The following is a 24,144-nucleotide window of genomic DNA, read 5'->3' as shown; positions in this document are numbered from 1 at the left end:
ATGAAATAATACAAACATATCAAAATATGTTTATCCTTTGATCTATTAATAGAGACATTTAGGTTGTTACCAGGTTTCCCTATTATAAAAAATGCTTTAATTACCATCTTTGATCATATCTTCTGGGGTGTAGATATAAAAGCACGCTTGTTGGATTGTAGGGTATCTGTATTTTCCACTTTTTAAAGTGTTGCCAAATTGCTTTTCAATGTGACTGACACGATTTTCCTCTTATAAGCAGTGGTCCTGTTGCTCTCATTCCCACTTATACTGTTAGATTTTTAAAATACTTGTTAGGTTGAGTGTGCATTTTATTGTACTGTTTACATTTGTGCTTCTCTCATTATGCATAAGCTTGTGCATCTTTTGTTTGTTTACTGGCTATTTGGGTTTTATTTTATGTGAATTGCCAGCTCATATCCTTTACTCAGTTTTCTATTGGGTTATTCATCATTTTCTTGTTGAATTTGTAAGAGTTATTTTTGTTTTTAATTAACAAATAATTGTATACATTTATGGTATAAACATGATTTTTTGATCTATGCATATGTGGTAGAATGGCTACATCAAGCTAATTAACATACGCATTACTTCACATGCTTTTTACGTGTGTAGTGACAGCACAGAAGATCTACTCTCTTAGCAATTTTCAAGTATACAATACATTGCTATTAACTATAGTTGCCATGTTTTACAACAGATCTCTTGAATTTATTTCTCCTATATAAAATTTTGTATCCTTTGACTAAAATCTCCTCAATTTCATGTCACACACACCCCCCTCAAGTCTCTGGTAACCATAATTTTTCTATCTGCTTCTATGAGTTCAAACTTCTTAGACTCCACATATAAGTGATAACATGCAATTTTGTCAACAATCCAAGGCCTACCAGTAGTGACCCCATGCTCAATTTGCTCATAGATAAAGTGAAATATACATCATCTGTCTGTATTAGTCAGCTCAGGCAGCCAATAACCAAAATACTACAGACTAGTATAAATATTAGATCTTTATTTCTCACAGTTCTGGAGGCTGGGAAGTCCCAGACCCAGATTCTAGCCTGGCTTATTTCATTAACATAATGTCATCCAGTTTCATCCATGTGGTAGCAAGTGGCAGGGTTTCCTTCTGTTTTAATGCTAAATAGTATTCCATTGTGTTCATATACCACATTTTCATTATCCATTTATCCACTGAAGAATAGTTTCAGATTGCTCTCTCATGTTCATTGCAGCATTGTTCGCAATAGCCAGAATATGAGTTCTTTATAAACTTTAGATACTAATGTCTAATTTACACGTGTATAAAGCATTTTATGTGCTTTATTTAATCTTCAGAGTAACATTTTGAAGAACAAAGGCTAAGAGAAGTTAGCAATTACCCAGGTTCACATGGCCAGTAAATAACAGATCTGTATTCAAACTTACACTCTCTTTGGCAAAACCGTCTTTGGCCAATCCTCATTTTCTAATCCATGTATATAAGTTTTTATTACTGCATTTACCTTGCTGTGTTGAAGTAATTAATTTTCATGTCTTTCTCTTCCATTAAAATAGGAAATTTTGAAGACAAGGACCATTACTCATGTTCATATAGTAAGCACTTAGGGTTATCTGGCAAGGTGTCCAATTAAATATTTGTAGAATGAAATATTAAATGATTGAGTGACTGAAAGAAGCATTAACTCATTTGGAATCATATTACATCATTGATTCACAGTAAGCCAACTATCATTCACAATCCTTAGAATTTTTTCTCATTATTGTCCTTATAATATGTGTTCCTCAACCTATAAGCACAATTTCTTTTGGATTTGTGTCATACTTCACATTTAATGTGTTTTTTTTTTCTATTTGCCCAAGTCTTCTGGCTTGTTCCAAAGCATTTAGTGTTTTTGTCTTCTCATAGTCTTTATTAGGTATGTATTCCAACTGATCATCAGAAGATACTATTTCCACACTACCTATGCCTTGTTGACTTCTTAAAACATAGGCAAAATACTGGAATACATTAATGCATCGTAATTCAGGTTAGAATCGAGTTCTGGCACCTGTTTCTACTCATCAGTGGGCATGTTTTTAATTCAAGGAGGCAATAAAATAGACTTAATAAGAGCATCAGTTTTGCTGGTTTTAGCAGCACCTTGTAGGTGACGTGCTGGGAGGGAGTCTCCCTCACAAACCCACCCTCCTTTTAGTCTAAAGTTTGGAAGAGACAATGACAGTGAAGTGGCCACATTGTCTAGGGTAGATACCCAAAGTTCATCATCTCATGCCAGGAAAATTTAGGATATGGACACACATGAGGAGTTTAGGAGTGGAGATTTAATAGGCAAAAGAAAGAGAAAGGAAAACAGCTCTCTCTCTATTGAGAGGAAAGAGGAAAGACTGGTCGGGGCAGATGCATCAGATTTTATAGTCAGGTTTGAGGAGATAGTGTCTGATTTATACAGGGTTCACAGATTGATTCAATCAGGTATGATGTCATATTATGTGGGGAAAGCTGACCCCTCTACCCTAACCTTATTATGAAAATGGGCTTGCCAGTTGACTGGCACCATCTTGTCTGTTCCTTACTGTACACATGGCTGACAAAGAGAAGGGAAGATGGAGCCACCATCTTGAACATGATTGGCACAATGTCAGTACCTATGTCTGCAGCTTGATTTTACAGGCTTTCCTTTGTTAGAAAGGAAAATAATTTGGGGCTGCTTTTCATTAAAAGGAAAACCTTACTGAGGACTTCCATGCCCTCACTATCTGCCTAAGTAATTTCTTCTTAACTCCTGTATCATTCCTCCCTCTGGATTGGTAACCCTAACTGCTGTTAGGGGTGTTGGACGACAACACTTTCTGGCTGCTTCCTGCTGAAAAGGGCGTTGGGTGAAGAACAGCAGCTAGGGCTCCTGCTGGGGTCAATCTAAGGGTCCTTGAAAGAAAGGCACCTTCATGCATGGTTCTGTCTGCAGCACCATTTGGAGTTTGATTACTGTCAGCCATTCCAATGGGTTGTAACACTGGTTTACCTCCACCAGATGTTGCTGAAATGTTAATATAGAAGTAACATTCCTTTTAGGATAAGTGGCATTGGATTTGGGTGGCTAGAGTCACTTTAGTGTTAACCTTGGCTAAATATTTCCTGCAATTATTAATCCTTTCATGACTACCACAGGCCATCTAAGACACACTTAAACTTTCCAACTTGTCCTAAACAAGTATTTTTTAAACAACAAACTATTCTTTTTAGCACAAGTATTACCTTCCTTATAACCCTTTAATGACTTCCACAAACCATCTATGACATGTTTAAACCTTCTGACTTGTCCTAAACATCCTTCTTTTAAACAACCAACTATTGTCTTTAGAACAAGCATTTATCATACAAGATCCTTTCTTACATAAAATCTCTTTCCTTTATAACCTTCTTTGCATAGCCAGGGTGTGACATATTACCAAACCCAACAAGGAGGTCTAGCAGACTCAGTGATAGTAAAATTTTCATGTTTCCTTTCTGTTGGTAACTATTATCCCTGCTATAAGGATAATAATTTAGCAAAGTACTACAGCAATGGAAAATCTCTGATATTCCAGTTAGAAGTTGCTACAGTATATAGTCTCACTGCAAATAGATTTAGTATAGCAATTCCCACAAGTGTGATGTAGTAGATTATTTCCATCTAAAATTTTACGTTCCAAGATATAGAATGTCCTTTTGGGGGTCTATGAAGTTCCTTGGTTTTATTTTTCCAAAAAAAGAAACCTCTGAGTTATGGGCACCCCACCCACTTTCACTACCTGGCAGAATTTGCAGTATAATTGCCCAGAACTAGCATATTGATCTAGATTTTTACATTACCCATCCTTTTTTTATTTCTTCCAAGATCAGGAGACCACCACTTGATTCATAGGAATGAGCGGGGTCAGTCTGAAATGGAGGCAAAAAGCTTAAAAACAATAAATGAGACTAAGATTTAGTGACAAATGTTTGATAAGCTTTGGAGCATAATTTCTCTCTCCAGTCCTCATTTTTGGTAAAAACAAATTATGAATGAACTTTAGTCTTATTCTTGACCTGATTATTTGTATTAAGTGCAGGAAGAATAATTATTTCTGTATAGTCCTTTTGGACTGGCTTTGATGGAACTCTGTTCCACAAGGAATCTCAGATAAGACCTTTTAAAGCCAAGCCCGGTCACAGGTTTGGATCTTCAAATACCTGTGAGTTGGGTGATTCTTTTCTCTTAAGATCCCAAGATAAACTTGGAGCTCCTGGACCTGTTAGAAGGTGACATTATTTACTGACCACAGGTTAGGGACCCTGTATGGGGCATGTGTAGACAAGGTATGAGGCCAGTTCTCCCCATGGGACTTTTATCATCTCTGCAAGTCGAGACTGAATTCTTAAAGGGAAGCATACCATTCCGGTCAAAACCTTGATAAAATAACCAGTTTTTCCAATTATGTCCTGTTGCAAAGGAAGAAAATGGATTCTTATTGACCTTACGCAAATGACTATATTGCCGTAAGTTAGGAGTACTCACAGATATTTTCCAAATTCTAGAGGAACCAGGCAGAGAAAAAGAAACATGCTCCAAATTTTGTTCACAGGAGTATAACTTACACAATTATTAAAGGCCATAAATAGTTCAGAATAAGTTCCCTTGACTCTGAAAAACAAAATAAGGGTCAGCAATATTCCAAGCAAAAGTCAAAAAGATTCTTTTAGCATTCTGAGTGCGGTCCATTTAGTTAACTCTTGTTATGCTTGACATTCGTGGACATTTCAGTTCTTCATGAGTCCCATATGGTTTTTTCTCCATTCCAATGTTACAACATTCAAAACTATTAAAAACCTGCATTTGTGAATACCTGTTAAAGTCGTATAGCTTGATTATAAACCGCCTTTTGAGAAGGAACAAAGCAAGACAACAATTGTCTGTGAATGACAAAATTTTCAGGGTAGTTACAGTTAAAAACATGACTGACAAAGAAGTTTAGTTATCTCCGTAGTTTATAATAACTTTAACTAAAAAATATTTAAGAACTTATTTTTCTTTAAGCCAGTCAATTAGAGCTATTTTTATAGACATTACACACAACACATATATAGTGACACAGACAGAAGATTCAGCACTCATAAGATTTTTCATTTGCCAGTTTCTTAATTTGATTACTGGATTCAGGGTGGAGCCTTTGGAGGAACAGGGTCACAAAAGCATCCTTTTCTAGGGCATACTATGCAGGCACAGCTGAAGACAGACAGATCACCAAAATTAAGGGTGCCATTTTGTACTGGATCTTGCATCCCCAAAAGGAGGGAGATTCTGTGGGAGAGGACAGTGCAGTGCTTCCACCATGCATTTCATTGCAAGGCAACCCAAAGACAATTGGCTTACTTTGTAATCAGCCCATCCCCCTTTGGAGTCGCATCTCTCAGAGGAGAGTGGGAATGTATCCACATCTTTCAGGTGACAAAGAGCATGCTTCTCTGATTCAAATGTACAAAGGATTAAGTATTCCTCCATAACTACTATTAGTCATCCCTTAAAATATATTTCCTACCTAGTTATTACACACCAAAGCTCTCTCATAATATGAAGTAATTTGATACCCCTAAAACTCAAAACTGTCAGATAATACAATGCAAAACAGAACAGAGCTTTTGATTTTGAGAGGGAACTATCTGCTTTTAATTCCTGACGTTTCATGAGGAAAACAGAGGGTTTTTTTCCCCAAAACAAGGTCTATGGCACCTCTCTGTTTTTCCCAAGGAGTCCCAGGCTACTAGAAGTTATCTTAGGGTTTCTCTTATGTGCATTAAAAGTCACAAGACAAAAAAATGAAGAAAAATAATCCAGTCAACTGAAAAGAAAAAAAAAATTTTCTTCCAGGAAAACAAGATCGAAGAAGAGAAAAACATCAAGGCCTTTTAAATATACCTGTCACTTGGATATCCACTTTTAATTAGCCTGAGTGCTCTTTAAGAAAATATTTTTAAATCCCTTGTTACTTGACTTTAGCTACACCAAGCAGTTAACATTTTCAGCTTTTAAAGTTTGCAAAAAGTAACCTCCCAGGTGAAACCAACAAGCCTTAATTAGGTTATGACTTAACCTCAAGTGTATGAGGTATTTTTAAAGGGATGATAAGCAGCTTTACAAATGTTATTGAAAAACTGTGACTGAGACAGTGGAAGAAATCTAACCCAAACAACTCCATTTTGTTTCCAGCCCCCAAGCTGTCCCTGCCCATCCCTGGGGTAGGCCAAACCAACTTTGGGAGAAGCCTGGTTTACAGTTCACAGTCCAAAACAAAGATGATATCAGCCCCCTCCTAAGATATACTTCCCTCTTGCCTGGGAACCAGACCAAGAAACTAGCCACAAGATTAGAAACCATGGCTTAGGAGTCACACAGCTAGAGGCCACAAGATTTTGACCCTCTCTAAACTGCTCTCAAGATAAGTGCTTAAGATATTTTGTAAACCCTGCCCTTGATGGATCAGCATGTCCACCCAGATCAATAAACTGGCTTATCTGAGTTTGTGGCCCCCACCCAGTAGCTGACTTAGTACAGAAAGACAGCCACCATTGTTAAATGGCAGAGACTAAAACAAAGTATTGCCATTTGATTACAGGTCATGTTCCCAAGGACATGAAACAAGATGACAGCCTGTAGCCAAGTTTGTTACTGATCATTCTGTTGGGCTGGATTGAACAGCAGGCTTACGGGGTCCTGGGTCTGCATCCTAACCTAAGGTACCCTTTCTTTTGACAGAACCATAAAGATACACAAAGCACACCAGTTTGGCTACAGCTTGAGACCAGCATCACAAATGCCTTTCTCATTAGTTAAAACTTTATGGAGAATATAAACAATGATTATTATTATCCTCTTTACCAGCTTTCACAGGGAGAGAGAAGCCAAAAGCTTGACTGGTTTAAAAAAAAAAACAAACAAACTTTTACCCTTTTGCTGGCATGTCAGGCTCCTGGACGCCCTTCCCCCTAGCTCAACTCTAAGCAAAGCATTTTAAAGTTTGGGGATATTAACTTTTCTTAGTTTGGAGGAATATTATAAAAGAAGAGATAGGAGCTTTTAAACCATGAAGGAAGGAAAACACCATATTAAACCTGGGGTTCCAAAAGGGGTGTCAAGAGGTACTGCTTCTGTTCCTATTGGGAATGATGTTTCAGGGGAAACATCTTGAAAGGTGTTTCTTTGGATTTGCTAATTTCTCTTTTTCCTTTTGGCCTACCATAGGAGACATACTGCATATCTCTGAAATTCTGTGCTGCCTGCAGAGTTGCCTGTTTTTCAGCTGCCATTAGGGTTTGGCTTAAGTGCAGCATAACATCCCTCCATGAGAGGGAGGCTTCTATATATGTATATATGTATCAGGGTCATCAGGAAATTGGCCTAAGTCTCCCTTTATTTGCTAAGGGAGACTTCAATGATAAGGGAACTTGAACCCTAGTGGCATCACCTCCATTGGGCGTTTCCTGTAGGGATAAGAGCGAAGGTGGGGGAGTGGGAAATTTTGGAGATGGTGGAGGTGGAAGAGCTGGTGGCATGGTTGGAGGTGGCCCCAGATACAGTGGACTGTAAGGACTGGGACAACCAATAGCCACCTCATATAGTTCCCCCAGAAATTGCTTTTCTAGTTTTGGGGAATCATTCCTCTTGGGTCTGCCTGATGTGACTACTAAAAGGGCTGAGGTGATTTTGCAATGAATGCAAAGGTCTTGTAAAAAGGTCTTGCCCTTGTGCAAAAGAAAATGAGCCACTTTTTCTTCAAAGTCTCAGGGTAAAACGAGTTCTTATGCTTTAGAATGCACTCCAGAGGGGTGCAAGCTGAAGATTGTCTGTTACCTACTTTGAAAGAGAGGTGAGAAAAAGATGTCCCTTTAGGCTCCTTCCTTTTGGTATGACCCAGGGTGGAAGGGAAGACAGTGGGGGTATCCTCCCTGCTGTTCTCCCTCCGTGGCTCCTGGGTCCAGGCACCTTGTTGAATGTGCCACCTGTGGTTGCAGGCATGACCTCAGCCATGGAACCAGAGGAACTAGGTGATTGGGATTTGTCATGCTCACCCATGCAACTCTAGTCCTCTGCCTGTGATTTCCCTTTGACTTCCTAGACTTGTGTGACCTGCCTGGTTCCCCCCGCCAAAACAAAATGGATCTCAGGAGAGACTATGTGACATTCGCATCTGGGCAACTATTGTACTTCCCCCCTTTATAGAGGAAGTGTGCTGGTTTGAGCTCTGAATCCTGCCATTATCACCTGTGCTAAAGTGTTCACCCTCCAAGAATGGTTCTGGTTAACTTCCAAACTTAAAACCCCCTTACTAAGTAAATACCATTCTAATTGGAGGCATAATAGGTGCTTTAAAAGAACGTAGGGACCAAATGGCCATTTATCTGCTGATGGGACAGTATCAAGACTAAAATTTGGTTTCAGAAGATATTTTACTCCTAATTGTTGAAGGCAGAATTTTCCCATTCACCAAAGCAGCATAAAGCGTGGTTTTAGTAGGGGCACGAAAAGGGAGAATTGGGAAGCTAGGTTGTTTCAGACAAAGACCGACAATCTGCCTCGTGGACAAGATCCTCTTCCACTAGATGGCGCTGTTAACCTTGAAAAGCCACACGCTTTCCAGACTAAGGGCAGAGAGAGACCTGGAAATGCCATGTGGTCTCTAGCCAAGGGCAGAGAGAGACCTGGAACTGCCATGTACCCTCCAGACCAAGGACAGAGAGAGATACTCACTGTGGGTTGGGAGGGACCCTCTGTTCCTCAAAAATCACAAGTACGCCTTCCCTTGAGCTATATGCCCGGTTACTATGACATTACCTAATTTTGCCAAACAAGATTACTTCCCTGAACTGTAAAATTTTCCCCACACTGCATACACAGAGAGGATATGAGACATGGCTGTCTCAGACAGGAAAGGAGGAAATTACAATAGGAAAGTTGGAGATCCTGTTGCCAACACCCTATCAGGCAGTTGGCGGCTGCAGTCAGTTCAGAAGCCTTTGGATAACCCCAGGGGTTAGCCCCAGTCAGAAATCCTCAGTTGCTCCAGAACCTCTTCCAGCCCCACATGATGGCTAAGTCCTCCATGAAAGGAGGTTGGTTCAAACATGGCCAACATGCCCAGCAATCTGTGGGTGCTGGGGGATTCTCCATGTTCTCCCCAGTAAGCATCATATCTGAGTCTTTAAGAACGGCAGCAACACTAACCGTATTTTTAACTGGCTGACAGATGCCTGTTATTGATTTGATTTGATTTAGTTCTAAAATGGAGGCCAAGAGCTCTGAAATGAAGGGACAGAGTTGGAGTCCACTCCTCTACTCACCGTTTAAATGAATGTTGTACCTTGGTATCCCAGGTGAAGTCCCCAGTATGAAGCAGCTACATTGTCTGGGGTAGATACCTGGGTTTGTTGTCTTGCAATTAAACCTCCACTCCTAAACCCCTTGTGTGTGTCTGTTTAGGACACAGACACACACAAGGGGTTTAGGAGTGGAGGTTTAATAGGCAAAAGAAAGAGAAAGGAAGAGAAAGGAAACTAGCTCTCTCTTTAGTGAGAGAGGGGACTTCTGAGAGGAAAGACTGACCAGCAGCAGATGTGCCGGATTTTATAGCTAGGTTTGAGGAGGTGGTGTCTGATTTACATAGGCTCACAGATTAGTTCGATCAGGTATGATGTTTACATAGAGCATGGGGAAAGCTGGCCACCCCAACCTAATCGTATTATGCAAATGGCTTTCCAGTTGACCAGCACCATCTTGTCTGCTCCTTACTGTACATGTGGATGACAAAGAGAAGAGAAGATGGTGCCACCATCTTAAACATGGTTGGCACAATTTGCCAGCATCTGTGTCTGCAGCTGGATTTTACAGTCTGCCCTTGTTAGAAAGGAAAATAATTTGGGGATGCTTTTCATTAAAAGTAAAACCTTAATGAAGACTTCCATACCCTCACTATCTACCTAAAAAATTTCTTCTTAACTCCTATATCGACAGTATTCATACTACTCCTCTGCTTCCAGCAGAACATCAAGAATGTGTATTTTAATTCAACAACATGTCTTAAGATCTACTATGCACCTGTTGTTACAAAGAAGGTGCTTACAAAAGCAACAAATACCACCTCTGCCTTTTGTTTTGGTATCTAGCTGCCTCCCACCCCATCCCACCCCACACACCCACAACTTCATTCATAACACTGCTCTTTCCACTCTCTGGCATCTGGGGGCTAAACAGCATGTGTAGGGCCTTCTCAGAGCTCTCCAGGTTGCAGATAAGCCATGGTTACCAAAATAATCCTTGCAAGATTGTACCAATAATGTTAGATGTTGAAGGCATTTCAGACATAAAATATACTACCAGATGAGGCTCTCACAAATGAGAATGAGTTAAAATAGATAATACATAGGAAGAACACTTATCTAAAAGCATTTGGAGGGAATTAAAGAAAATTGGCACTGGCAGAATCTAGAAGCCATGTGGTGGGGAAAAGATTTTTTCTGACCTAAATTGTTTCCGTTTGATTCCCATTTGTTTATTACATTGGAAAGGTTCATTGGTCCACACAGTCCTCATAAATAACCAGAATTGTAAAGACTGATGATAGTAGCCATATATCAATTTTCTCTCATGTGTATACAATACTTAATAGTTCACGTCTCTTTCTAACTTATAATCTCATTTAAACATCTTGATAATCTTTTGATGTGAGTGCCATCTTCCTCTTTTCAAAAGTAGGAAGATTCAGTATTCTTTTAATGATAGGGAAACTATGAACTACTAGTATATGACAAAGCCAGCTCTGGAATGCAGTTCTTTATGCCAACCATGGTCAATGTACTTTTCACTGAACCATTTCCAGTCCTACTGTCACGTTTATACAAGAATATTTAGAAAAGTGAAAATAAACCTAGGAGGTCTCCAACTTTGTTGCCATGCCCAGTACTGTGGCCGAAAGATCCTGGGGAAGTAGTCCATGCAGCTGAATCTCTTTAGTGTCACAGGATGACCGCCTGTGTGGCCACTATGCTGACGAATCAATAATGAGGCAGAGAGACAGAAAGACCAGGCATAGACCACACCAGAGTAAATCATTCAAGGTCTGCTCAATCAAAAAGTAAAAATTAGGTCAGTATGGGCAGGACACAGTGAAGAGGTCAGCCACATTCTTCAAAGACGATTCAAGATTTCCATCCTCAAGTGCCTCATCAGTGACCATACTGTTGCAGAAAACAATGTCTGCATAAAGACACATCAGAGTTTTTAGAAGCAGAACTGATATTCTCTAGGCTCAGCCTTAAAACAGGAACTTTTCCAGGTTTATGATGGAAACTACTTAACTTGGGCCAAGTGCACCTCATCAGTCTCAGTTACACAATACAAAATGTGAATACAAATCATAAGGCACAGTACACTTGAACTTGGACACACTTCCCATCCATCATCTTCAGCCTTTCAAGGCAAATGCTACATTTTCAAATTCAGTGCCACAAAAGTATAATTAAGATAAGTGATGCAGGACTTGCTACCCAATCATGAAAACAGACACCTGCAGTGTGTTGTATAACACATCAGTCATTCCTACAGAGAGAGGTTGGTTAATAGATACAAAATTCAACTAGATAAGAGGAATATGTTTAGTGTCCTATAGCACTGCAGGGTGACTATAATTGACAATAATTTACTGTATATTTTTTAAGTAGCTAGAAGAGAGGATTCTGAATGTTCACAAACAAAGAAATGATAAATATTTTAGGTAGTGAATATGCTAATTAACATGCTTTGATCATTACACAGAGTACACATGTATTGAAATATCACTCTGTGCCCTATAAATATGTACAATTATTATGTGTCAATTAAAAATAAAATTTAAAAGAATCAAGAAGGTTTTGGGATGCACAAAAGGATTTTAAACAATGAGAAGTTGGGGTTGTTCAAAAGAATACTGTCTGCTACAACTAAAGGACTAGATGGGGACAAGAATGGATGCAGAAAGACTATTTGGGAGGCAACTGCAATGGCCAGCTTCATGCACATGTGGCCTGTGTATTCACATAGGGCTGTGCACTCAGAAGGGCCTGGCTTTGTTAATGCCCTGCTTTCACCATCTTGAAATTCTCTGAAAAATATTTCAAGAAACCCCTGCATTTTCATTTTACAGTGAGTCCACAAATTATTGAACCAGTTCTAGCTATTGCATTAGTCCACATGAAAGAGCAGGGTTGATAGGAGGAATGAACAACCAGGAAATAATCCACGTGTAGGGTCAAAGCCAAATAGCATTTGTCCAATATCACATGACCTTCGTGAATGCATCCATGTATCCATTCAATACACATTACATTCAGGGCTTTTACTAGGCCCTGCAGGTTCATAGATGAATAAGGCATTATTTTTATCCTTTAGGACCTTACGGGCAAGCAATTATAAGTAGGTACATAGAGGAGGGCATTGTAGCTACTGAAAAATATCACTGAGATCTGTATTGATAGCTAGTCTTCACTGTTCACTAGCTAGTTAAGTTAAATTATTTAACATCTCAGTCTTGGATTTTTTTTCTAGAATGGGGATAATACTATCTTAGTAGGCAGAATATGTAAAGTAGTTATTAGAGTATGGCATAAAATTAGCACTTAACGAGTACAGTCATTATTATGACAACAGAATAAAAGATAAATTCAAGCTGAATGGTTTATTATGAGTGTCATAGAAGCAATTGGGAACTAATAATAAACTAAAACTTCGGGGTCAAATGTGCTATAATGAACATGCTGAATTTGGTGCCTAAGATATGAGTTTTCATCCTGGCTCCAACACAAATGAGCTGTGTGACCTTGGGAAAATGCCTACTCCTCCGTGGGCCTGTCTCTACCTGTAAAATAAAAGGCTTCAAGACATATTACATTATGTGTGGTGCACATAATATGGAATAGAATAAATCTGCTAAGTGCACAGTGTAAGGTACTTAATTACTTGAAATCATTTTCATAATTTTTACTAAGTCTGAAGTAGCTTACAAAACAGTATGAGAGCTATGCAATCCTAAATTTGTAAACATACTTTTTTGTATGGGGTAAAAGGAAATGACATTTAGTTAACTCCAAAATGTTAACCATTGTCTTCTCTTGGTGGTAGGCTTAAGGGCAATTTTTATTTTGTTATATGTGCACTTTTGTTAGTTTCCAAACTCACTATAATTAGCATAAATATTTATGTAATGCATAACACTCAAATATTAATTTTTGTGATATATCAGATAAGATGATCTCTAAAGACTGTTATAGCCCTGAAAATTACATTATGCTACATGGGTTTTCACTTAAGAATGTTCCTTTCTATTAGCATAAAGAGATGGTAGTATTAACTCAGTGATTTTATTAATACAAATAAATTAGTTCAACATGTTCTTGGTTTTAAGTCCCTGACAACCAATATCAAGGAAAGCATTATAATACAGTACAGATTTCAGTCATTTGGCTCTCTTTGGAAGTTCTTTAAGGAATCGTTGAAACTACAAAAAAAAAAAAAAAGCAAGCAAACTTTCTAATTTCAAACCACAGTTCTTTTGGGATGCTCCTCAGCCTGACTGACTTACTATCATATTCTGCAGTCTCTGCTCACGCTATTTTTTCACCATCTGAAATTCAGTGAATGACTCAAAGATTGTTCATAATTTTCTTTTACTTTTCTTCTGAGTTTAGTCATCTTTCTATTTTGTTCAATCACTGCTTTCAAAATAATTCAAGAGGTATTTATGTTTTCTCTTGAAAATGTGTTTCAAATGATAAATTTCTGGGCTTAAAAAACGTCTTCTGTATGGCAAAGCAAAGGATATCCAAAGCGCCAGGCAGAGCAGGGGTTTGGGAAGAAGTCACAGGAGGAGCTGAACGTAGGACGTGCTCATTCAAACTAAGAAATGTAAGCGAGTGACTTTTTAAAGCTCCACCACTGTGAGCAAGATGATGTGCCAGGTGCTTCACAGGGTGGCAAGGGGAGAAATGTGGGCCAGACACTGTGCCAAGCACGTTAACACAATTAACTCATTTAACCCTCACAATTATAGAGGTGAATGCTGTTAGATACATTCAACTGAGGCTCAGAGATGTCAAATGACTTTTCCAAGGTCAAACAACTGGTCAATAGAAAAGCTGATATTGGAACCTGGATCTTCATGAGTCCAAACCTCATGTCTTCCATCTTTTTTCAGGAGTCCACAAACTTCAGAGGCTAGAGAATTAAGTGACATGAAAGCATAAAAGGATGGTACTGGATTGTGTCTATGTCCTCAAAATAAGCCTGATGGTGACTGTGGATGGCTGGAAGGATGGAACAAAGGATGGATGGATGGATGGATGGATGGATGGATGGATGGATGGATGGATTCATGGATTCATGGATTCATGGATTCATGAATAGATGGATGATTCCTCAGCCCTAAAATGCAGGGTGACAATGTGTGGCTCACAGTCCAGCCCTCCACTTTAGCACACACAGTGGACAGCTCTGTTAGCACTCTCTCTTCCTGAGTCTACATGTGGCTTCAAACATGATATATGACATTTATTTTTTATCCCCATACTAGAGACCTATAAACCAGCAAGCTAAGCAAGATAGATGTCCTGTACCTAGAGAATCCATCCTACCTTTTCCTTGTGAAGTCTTGTCTTTTAGGATTCAGCTCTTCAGCCTTCCCTGAACACCCAGCCTGCATTGCTTTTTTTCCCATATATTCCTGTTGCAACAAGGATGTACTCTTTCCATGGAGTGTATCATATTATAAAATTATCTGTGTATTTGATTATTTATCTTAATATTTCGAGGACAGAGACAATGTGCCTTCTTCATCTCTACATCCCAGAATATTATGCCTAGCACACAGTAGATGCTCAATAATTATGTGCTTCTCTGGGGTTATAGAAGCATAGTAATTAGTATCATCTATTGTTAACATCTTTTCTCCAAGGTATTCACAGATTTGACTCTTGTCCCAGCCCACAGAGTTATTTGGTTCTCTTAACCCTCATATGCATAATACCTCCCTAAGAATGTACATTTTCACACCTAAGTCCCTGTCCAATCCTGATGAGTTGAACTGTGCCTGGCCCAGTATAAGCTGGGAAGGTTTTTCAGCATAAAGCTAGATGAAAAACTGGTCTTGGCAGCTGGTGCTAAGCCCCCATTTCCCTGAGCCCTGGGCTGTTTCTGCTGGTCTCCAGCAAGAACAGAAAAGGGAAAACTTGAGATTGCCCTGGTATAACACCTTGCTGCGTACTCTACTTCTCCCTCTAGACACTGCGTCTCATCTGTGATGGTCCCATTGTTTCCTTAAGCCACACCAGAGTTACTTCTGAGTGAGTTCCAAGTACATCTGTGCTTGTGGTTGGGAAGAGATTAAATAAGGAAGTAGCATGATCTGGTTTTAGTCGTAAAAAGTATTCTGGCAACCATGTACAAAATAAACTGTAGACAGTGATGTTGGGAGGCTGTTGGAGATCATAGTGGCCATGTTCAGGTGGTGGAGGGGGACATGGGAAGAAGCAGATGGGCTGGGGATGTATTTTAGTGGTAGAGGGTGCAGGATTTAACTACGGGTTAGATGGGGCTGAGGTGATGAGGACTGAATCCTAGTTTTGTTTTAGCTTTTGGCTCAAGAACCTGGGTGAATAGATGAAGGGGCATTACCTGAGATGGAAAAACCTGGGGGAAATAGGACACCAGGTGATGCAGGGCAAGTCCCGACATCCATGGAGATGGTTGTGCTTGGGCATTTTCATTTGAGGTTTTCTTCATTAGCAATCAAAGCCGTCAAAGGGACAGTTTATTTCCAATTCCAATGTTGCTTCCACTAACCCTTTGCCTCCTGGCCTCCAGCTTGTCCTAAGGAAGGCCTCACACTGAACCAAAATTAAAGAAAGCATTCTGAATCAAACAGCAGCTTCTCTGGCTACCTTCTGAATTCATTTGAAGTCTGAAAGTCACGTCAGTGTTTAAGTATACCCTTACCACTGACCATCATCAGCTGCCTTTCCGTGTGGTCTCCTAGAGAGCCCGGGAGAGCCCAGGACAGAAGCACTCCAACCTGTGCCCCCACAAAAACTGCACATTGAGACTTGGGGTTTACTCAAGGAAGAGAGGGCACAAAAGAAACAAAGGCTTTATCAAAAGATATAATAATTAAAAGGGGGTAACAATAGTCCCCAACTTATAGAACTGATATAAGGATTAAGAAAACTGATATGGGAATTAAAATAGTGTTCAATTCATAGAATATAAGGATTTAAGCATGAAAGCACTCAGGATTGAGATTGCCACATAGCAAGCATTACACCCTGGTCTGTTAAACAGAATGTTTAAAAACGTGGGGAGGAAAGTTGCTTGTCTTCACATGGATTTTGTGATAGGAAAGTATAAAGGCTATTTAAAATCTATAAAATGTGTTTGTGCATAGAAGACATTATTATTAATGTGAGTGCACCATCTAGACGCTAGCCTCCAGAATGTCTTTCACCATATGTGTTCTGGGTCACCTCATACCCTTGGGGATCAGCTGGTTTCTGAATTAGCCAATGTGCAAATCCTTAGAGCAGCCACTATCACATAATAGGTGCTGAAAAGATGTGTGTTTTTCTTTTTTTACCACTCATTTCTGAACCTCAGTTTTCTCATGGGTCTCCTTGAAGTCCCCCCATGGTTATCAGTGCCTTTTTTTCTTCCAACAGAGATTTCCTGGGGACCAAGGAGGCGTCGCTGCTGCTGATGGCCATGTTCCTCCTGGCTGTGTTCTACCATGGACAGCAGGTAATCTAACATTTTGCTCCGACTGCTCTGTTACCCGACATTTCTTGTTGCCATAAAACTGGTCTCTGCTGCTCTTTGCAGCAAATAACTTTTAGCTGCCTGTGGCAAGTTGTGATTCTTAATGAATCAATTCCTAATAAAGACCACCTAATGAAAAACAAAGCTGGAGAAGATCTGGCAAACAATGTGGTTTTGATGACCTCTGGATATGTCTCTTTCAAAAAATCATCCTAGTGAAAGAGCTTTCCATTTCTGCCTAAGACAAACTGGGATCTCTCCCAATTCTGTTGCCTGGATGAAATTATTACTACGAAAGTTGTGTACTATATTAGGTAAACATTTAGGTTCAGCTGAGCCTGGATTCTAATCACAGTTCTTACTCTCAGCAGTGTGTGATCTTGGGCAAGTTACTTATCTCCGTGAGCCTCAGTTTCCTCAACTCTAAAATAAATTAGTAATACCTAAATAGGGTTGTCTTCAGGAAGCATTTGAGATTATTGTGTGTAGAATTTTGTGCACTAACTTGCATTGTTTCTAGAAAAGACTTCATTACAGATCTGTCCTAATTATATAAAATGCTTGCCATATGGGTTCCACCTTCCATGAGCCCTTACTCTTTACCAGAATCGGAAGTGGGCACTGTGGGCAGAACTGTACAAAACCCCAGCTCCGGTCCAGTCTCCTGGAGTAGAGCTGACCCCAAATAATGCAAACATGTTGTGCGTGAAACAGACTTGGCTAGGGACTTCGAGAAAGAAAATTATTCTTCATGGGAGCATCTAGGCAGGACTCTCAAAGGCCAGTAGAACTTCTTCAGGTAGACTTCAACCCATGAATGTTCATCGCCTGGGGAGATTTTCACCACCTGGTAGAAATCAGGCCCTGCCTCCCTCACCACTCTTGTCTGGATCTTGGTCCACCTTTCCGTGGTCTGTGTGTACTTCAAAAACCATAACCAGAAAAGAAGGAAAGCACAGCAAGGAGACTGTCAGCCAGGGCAGAAATAGAAACACATTGCTGGGAAATCACCATGGAAACAGAGGTAACGAACCCTGAGAAAACAGGAATGAAACAGCCCAAAACCCCAAGAACACAGAGATACGTATTTAAAGTTATTTGTAATACTGGGGATTGTACAGTATAGGCAAGAAAAAATAGATAATATTAAAACTTGGCAAGTGAAGGAAATGAATAAATAATTAATATTTATTGAGCTCCTATAATGTGCCTAGCACTTCCTCTCTATTCTCATTTAATCCTATCAACGACCTGGAATGGAAGTTGTTATTACTCCTATTTTATGGATGATGAAAGTAAGGCTATTCAGCTAGTAAGTAGGAAGACTAGAATCCAAATCCTGATCTGTCTTCAAAGCCTACCCTTTCTACTTCACTGGGCTGATCAGAGCAGAACAAAAACGCTGTGTGCATACGAACACAGTGACCCAGGGCACTGCATCCTGCAATATGCTTTGACTTGTTTTTCCATTTTGCCTCAATTTGTGATGAAACACTAAGCCAAGTGTCAAAGGCTAGTTTAGGTCTTTCCAGCCATCTATGAGGTCTGGGGTCTTGTCTTCTGCTACCTGACAGCTTTCATTTCTAGGGGAGAATGCCTTAGTCTGAAATACAAATGACAATCCATTTGAGAACTATGAGGACAGATTCAGACAAGGCCATCATCCTACAGACAAACATATGCTCACTCAATTACACAGGTTTTAAATAGACAAGTGAGAAATCCCCGGAAATAGCTGAGAGAACAAGTTCTGGGTGAGGGTCATCATTCCATAAAAAGAAGACTGGTTCTGTCTCTTCTGTCACCTTAGGGAATTACTTTGTGACCTGTCAGTGCCTTCCTCAAATGGTACCCTAATAACATTCAGATTTGATTTATCCTATGCTCCATTTAGCCTGGAAAAGCAGATAACCTAATTGTATTAACATTATAGGTAAAGTACGAGTATGTAAGTATTTAGTGAGAGTCTGAGTGACTGGGTTTAAGTGACATCTGATATTTTTCCCTTTTATTTTTAACTTTCAAAGGGTTTATGAAATTATATAATCACATCTCATAACTATAGCAGTTAGAAGTACAGGGTTTGGAATTGGGCAGATAATATTCAAACCCCAACTCTGCCACTTAGTAGCTCTGTGACTTTCAACAATTTACTTAACTTTCTGATTTTCAGTTTCCTCACCTGTAAAATGGGTATGATAATAACAAGATCTACTTCATCAGGTTGTTAGGGTGTTATAAGAGAATATAATTGTAATATACTTATTCCAGTGGCTCCCACATATAATAAATTTTCAAAATTGATAGCTATTAATATTTTACTTTAAAAATAAGCCTATGACACAAACAAGGCAGGTATTGTTAGCCATCTGATCCTAAGACAGGAGCAGAGATTGAAGTCCCCTGAGATCACAAAGCCTGTAAAAAACGCCAGACTGGAACAGGAATCCAAATGCTCAAACTCCTAGTTCCATTCTGTTTCCTCCACGTGCCACTGCCTCCTTGTGATAGGGGCGGCTTTCTGCAGGGTTGTCTCACTTCAAGTGTCTCTATCTGTAGTATCATTTGGGGTCCTGTTAATCTCTGATCAAGCCTACCCACTCCTGGGCTTGCTCCCTGCTTCCACCGGTTTCTCCTTGTGACTCAGGGGCCCTCTATTTTTAATAGGGGCTGAATAATGCCCATTGATGCCTGGTACGCAGAAGCGTCTGGTGGAGGCATGTGTAATTAAACATCTCCAGAGGAACGGAGGTGGTTATGTAACTGAATAATTGGAAATTTTCATCTTGCACATATGTGGAAATGATATGCCAAACACGTCCTCCTCTGAGGCAAGTGAACATTCTCTACATTGAACAGAGAGAGCAAACAATCGGGTGCCTCCCACCAGGTGCCTAAATCACTGGCAGCCCTGGAGGTTTGAGCTTTGCCTGGGCATCTTCGTTTTTAGCAGAGGAAGCCATGCCTCCACAAGGAGAAAGAGATTAATGAGGTCCTATATCTAGTAACTTCTGGGTATGATAAAGGCAGGCACCGGAGATTGTGGGGCTCAGAAGGAAAGACTCAAGCCTTGGAACCAAATATTCTTGCTTGAGTCTTAGCAATTCCACTTCAAGAATGGGTGACCTTGAGAGACTCAACCTTCCAGAGCTGTCATTTCTTTCTTACAGTTTATTGATTGCATTCTCTAAGGCATTTAAGAGACTCCCCTGTCCTGTTTTGTTTTGTTTTGTTTTGTTTTGTTTTGTTTTGTTCGTACTGTATTTATGTCGAGAAGCTTGGTGGGATTCAGGTCCAATGATTTCTGCAAAATATTTAATTGGTTAGTGTTATAGACTACAATTAGGGGGTACATAATGTATCCTTATCTTTTTGTGATGTTAGCAGCTGCTTATGCTAATCGCCTATATTCACTTATTTTATACAGTGATATGCTAATCCTATCAGTCCTCCATAATTTATTAGCTGGCATACATTATTAAAGAGAACCATCTCCTCACTATTTGTTACCTGGAAGTACAATTCATAAAGCAAAGATAAATGCTGAAATTTTTCCCTACAAGTTTGTTTTCTACAAGTTTCCCCATAAGTTTTTTCCCTAGCATCATTCAGAGGTGACCAATGAGGTTCTGGTTTTTAAGCATAATTTTGAATCTATGCATTTTACCATATTCTCTGTGTTTTGAGTCACTGCAATTATTAGTCTTATTAAGCTAAATGTGTCACATCTTTGACTAGTGGGAGCTCATTCAAGTTGGCTTTTGCATCATTTTGACATAATCCTGGTAGTCTCTGATAGAATCCTGGTTTCTCATATTAAAAAATCTTCCAATAAAGTCATTTACTTAAAACAAGACATAATTAAAGGTACCTAAAATTTGGGCACCTCTGAAAATAATGGGAATTTTTTGGTAGGAACTGATGTTTAGAAACCATAATCTGGACACTGGGAGTTATTGCTACTAAGTTTCGTTGTTTCTAGAACTTGATTTCAGTGGGCAGAGCTAGAAAATCTATACATCATGAGTTCACAGTGTGATACTTCGATGTCATAATGAGGACCACAAGCTTTTGACTTAACTTCATCAATCTTATATCTGCAGCTCCCTTTTCTCTTCCCCAAAATTCCAGTTTTAATGACACCTACACAGTTACTCATTTACTTTACCTTGTGATTCACTATAATAGTCTAAGTGTAATAATACAATTGTTACCACCTATAATATGGTTATTGTAAACAGTTTTGACATTCGTGTTGAGCTCTTTTTATCCTCAGGGTATCTCCCTCTGGGAGCATGTCATCAAATTATTGTGCAAAACGACATCTGATATAGTTCCTCTCTGTATAGGCTCATTTGTTTGTCTGCTTGGTTGGTTGTTTTACAGAGTTTTGGAGAATAGATTTAGTTTGATAATTAAGTAAAATATTGGAATGATTCTATAGTTATTTACTTAAAACGAGACATAATTAAAGAAGTTTAAATTCTATCCCTATTTTCCCACACCATTTCCTTCCTTTGTCATTTCATAGATTAAAATAGAAACCATTTCATAAAATGTAAAATGGTTTCTATTTTAATATTTTAATAAATTAATTAAGAAATATGTGTGTGTGCATGTATGTGGATAGAAAGATCAATCTTCCTTAGATAAATGGTGGCATACTATATACACTTTTCTCCTGCACCAGTTCCTCAAAGTATGGAGGGATAGACTTCATTTCTTTTTAATAGCTGCATCATGTTCAATGATATTTCTGTACTAAAGTTTATTCAGCCAACAAAACGAACATTTGGTTTGTTTTCAACCTTTGTTATTAAAAATTCTGCTGAATGGATAACCTTGGGCATATGGTCTTTCATACTTTTGCCATCCACTGAGACTTTAAAATTTTTGAAAAAGAAAATAAGCTATCTGAACTGTCTAAGCCCTTGAATTCAGGGCAGCTAACCATGTGTGTACCAGGGCAGCATGCTGTTCACGTCAACAGTTAAAGACTGAAATAATGACATACCCAGAACTGCAGTAAAAATGGGCTGTGAGATTCTTTGGAAAGGACACTGTGCACCTTCTTATGAGAGGGGAGGCTAGGACAAGAGGGAACCAATGTGTATTGAGTGCCTACTATGTGCCATGTGTTTATCTATAACTTCCTATAATGCCTATTACACCCCTGCATGGTCACTGATGTTCACATCAATTTCTGAGAGGAGGAAACTGAGATGAAGTAACTAGTCCAGGGTTAAAGTGTGTAACTGTGGAACTAGAACTCTAAGTTATATCTGTCTAGTAACTAAATGTGTAATCCTTTCACTTATGTGTTCATTCATTTATTCTATATTACCTAGTGGTTAACAACTCAGATTCTATATTCTGATTTTTGAATCAAGTTCAATATGATAAGCACCGTGTAAGTGTTAGCTAGCTTTATTATGATTTATTTATTGGGTCAACAAATATTAAGTGCCTGCCCTGTGCCAGAGATGTTACAACATGGTAAGTGTATTCGTATCTCCAGCTGTTGTACATAACAATATACCATAGACTGAGTGTATTAAACAACAGAAATTTATCTTATGGTTCTGGAGGCTGAGAAGTCCAGGGTCAAGGTCTGGAAAGGTTTGTTTTCTGATGAGGGCTCTTTTCTGGCTTGCAGATGGCTGGCTACCTGCTTGCTGTACCCCCACCTGGCCTTTTCTTAGTGTGTGCATGTGGATAGAGAAAGAGCGAGTATTCGCATGTCTCTTCCTATAAGGGCAGTAATCTCATCCTGATGGATACACCATCATGACCTTATCAACCCTAATTACATCCCAAAGGTTTCATCTCTAAATGCCATCACATTGGGGGTTAGGGCTCCAATATATGAATTTGAGAGGGACACAGACATTCAGTCTGTAACAGTAAGGATGTAAAGTCGAACAGATAGAAGCACCTCTGACCATATGATATGATTTGGCTGTGTTCCAACCCAAATCTCACCCTGAATTGTAATAATCCCCACATGTCAAGGATGGGGCCAGATGGAGATAATGGAACCACTGGGGCATTTTCCCCCATGCTGTTCTCCTGGTAGTGAATATGTTTCATGAGATCTGATGGTTTTATAAATGGGAGTTCCCCTGCACAAGTTCTCTCTTGCCTCCTGCCATGTAAGAGGTTCCTTTGCCCTTCCTTCATCTTCCACCATGATTGTGAGGCCTCCTCAGCCGTGTGGAACTGTAAGTCCATTAAACTTCTTTCCTTTATAAATTACTCAGTCTCAGGTATGTTTTTATTAGCAGCACAAGAATAGACTAATACACCAAACAACACCAACAGTCTAGTAGAGGATGCCAACATTATCAGGTAATCACACAAACAAGTATGAAATCACAGGGGCAATAATGCTGTGAAAGGCAGGCACACATCCCTGTGAAACCTAATCATTCTCTGATCACTTGGTTTCCAACAAGATGCCTCCCAAAATATTCAGATCAGGCTCTGTTTCATTTGTGAAGAGTTCTGGAGAAGGCTTTCCTGCCTCCCAGTTGTGTGTACCTGAAGCCTACACCTCAGAAGTTTACCTGGTTCTTCTCTTTCTCTCACATGTACTGCAGCTGGAGTACACAGCCCGCCTGGATTTCCTTTGGCGAGTGCAGGCCAAAGAGGAGATCAATGAGATGAAGGAGCTGAGGGAACACAATGAGAACATGCTCCGGAATATCTTACCCAGCCACGTGGCCCGCCATTTCCTAGAGAAGGACCGAGACAATGAGGTGAGCCAGGGGCTGGTCTAGCCAGTGAGAAAGGGTGGTGGTGGGTGATGTGCAGTTGTTCACATTGATCCCAAGCTCTGGGAGAATTTCACTGTCATCATGTAAGTGCATGAGAATGGAGAAACTGCCTAGCACTACGAAATTTACACATTGCCTCCCAACCTCAGGCACCTCATCTACAAGATGGATATAATAAGGTCTCCATTGGAAGACTAAATCGGAATTTTAAAGTTTTATGTGCATATGCATGTATGTGTGTGTGTATGTGTGTATATATATCTATGTGTGTGTAGGTGTATGTATGTATATATACACAACTTTACTTCTGGGTATATACCCAAAATAATTGAAAGAAGGGTCTCAAAGAGATACTTGTATATCTAGAAGCATTATTTACAATAGCCAAAAAGTTGAAGCAGCCCCAAGGGTCCATTGACGGAAAATAGATAAACAAAATGTGATACATACATAAAGTGGAATATTATTCAGGCTTTAAAAAGAAGGGAATTCTGATGCATGCTACAGCAATGGATGAA

The 24,144-nt window shown here is 39.4% G+C and overlaps 1 protein-coding gene across 1 annotated transcript in view; it reads left to right on the top strand.

The window, feature by feature from the left end:
• ADCY8 (adenylate cyclase 8) overlaps nucleotides 1-23,705 on the top strand; it is a gene marked incomplete at its 5' end in the record, with an annotated part of 186,091 nt that extends 162,386 nt beyond the window's left edge. The window contains 2 exons of the mRNA XM_017850127.1: nucleotides 16,754-16,832; nucleotides 23,450-23,705. Coding sequence (XP_017705616.1) covers nucleotides 16,754-16,832; nucleotides 23,450-23,629 — 259 coding nt within the window. The remainder of the gene's footprint in view (nucleotides 1-16,753; nucleotides 16,833-23,449) is intronic.
• Between the last annotated feature and the right edge of the window lie 439 nt (nucleotides 23,706-24,144).

Source organism: Rhinopithecus bieti, unplaced genomic scaffold (genome assembly GCF_001698545.2).
Source record: "Rhinopithecus bieti isolate Rb0 unplaced genomic scaffold, ASM169854v2 scaffold_34238, whole genome shotgun sequence".
NCBI classification, from domain to species: Eukaryota; Metazoa; Chordata; class Mammalia; order Primates; family Cercopithecidae; genus Rhinopithecus; species Rhinopithecus bieti.
This window is presented reverse-complemented; position numbering and strand designations above follow the sequence as displayed.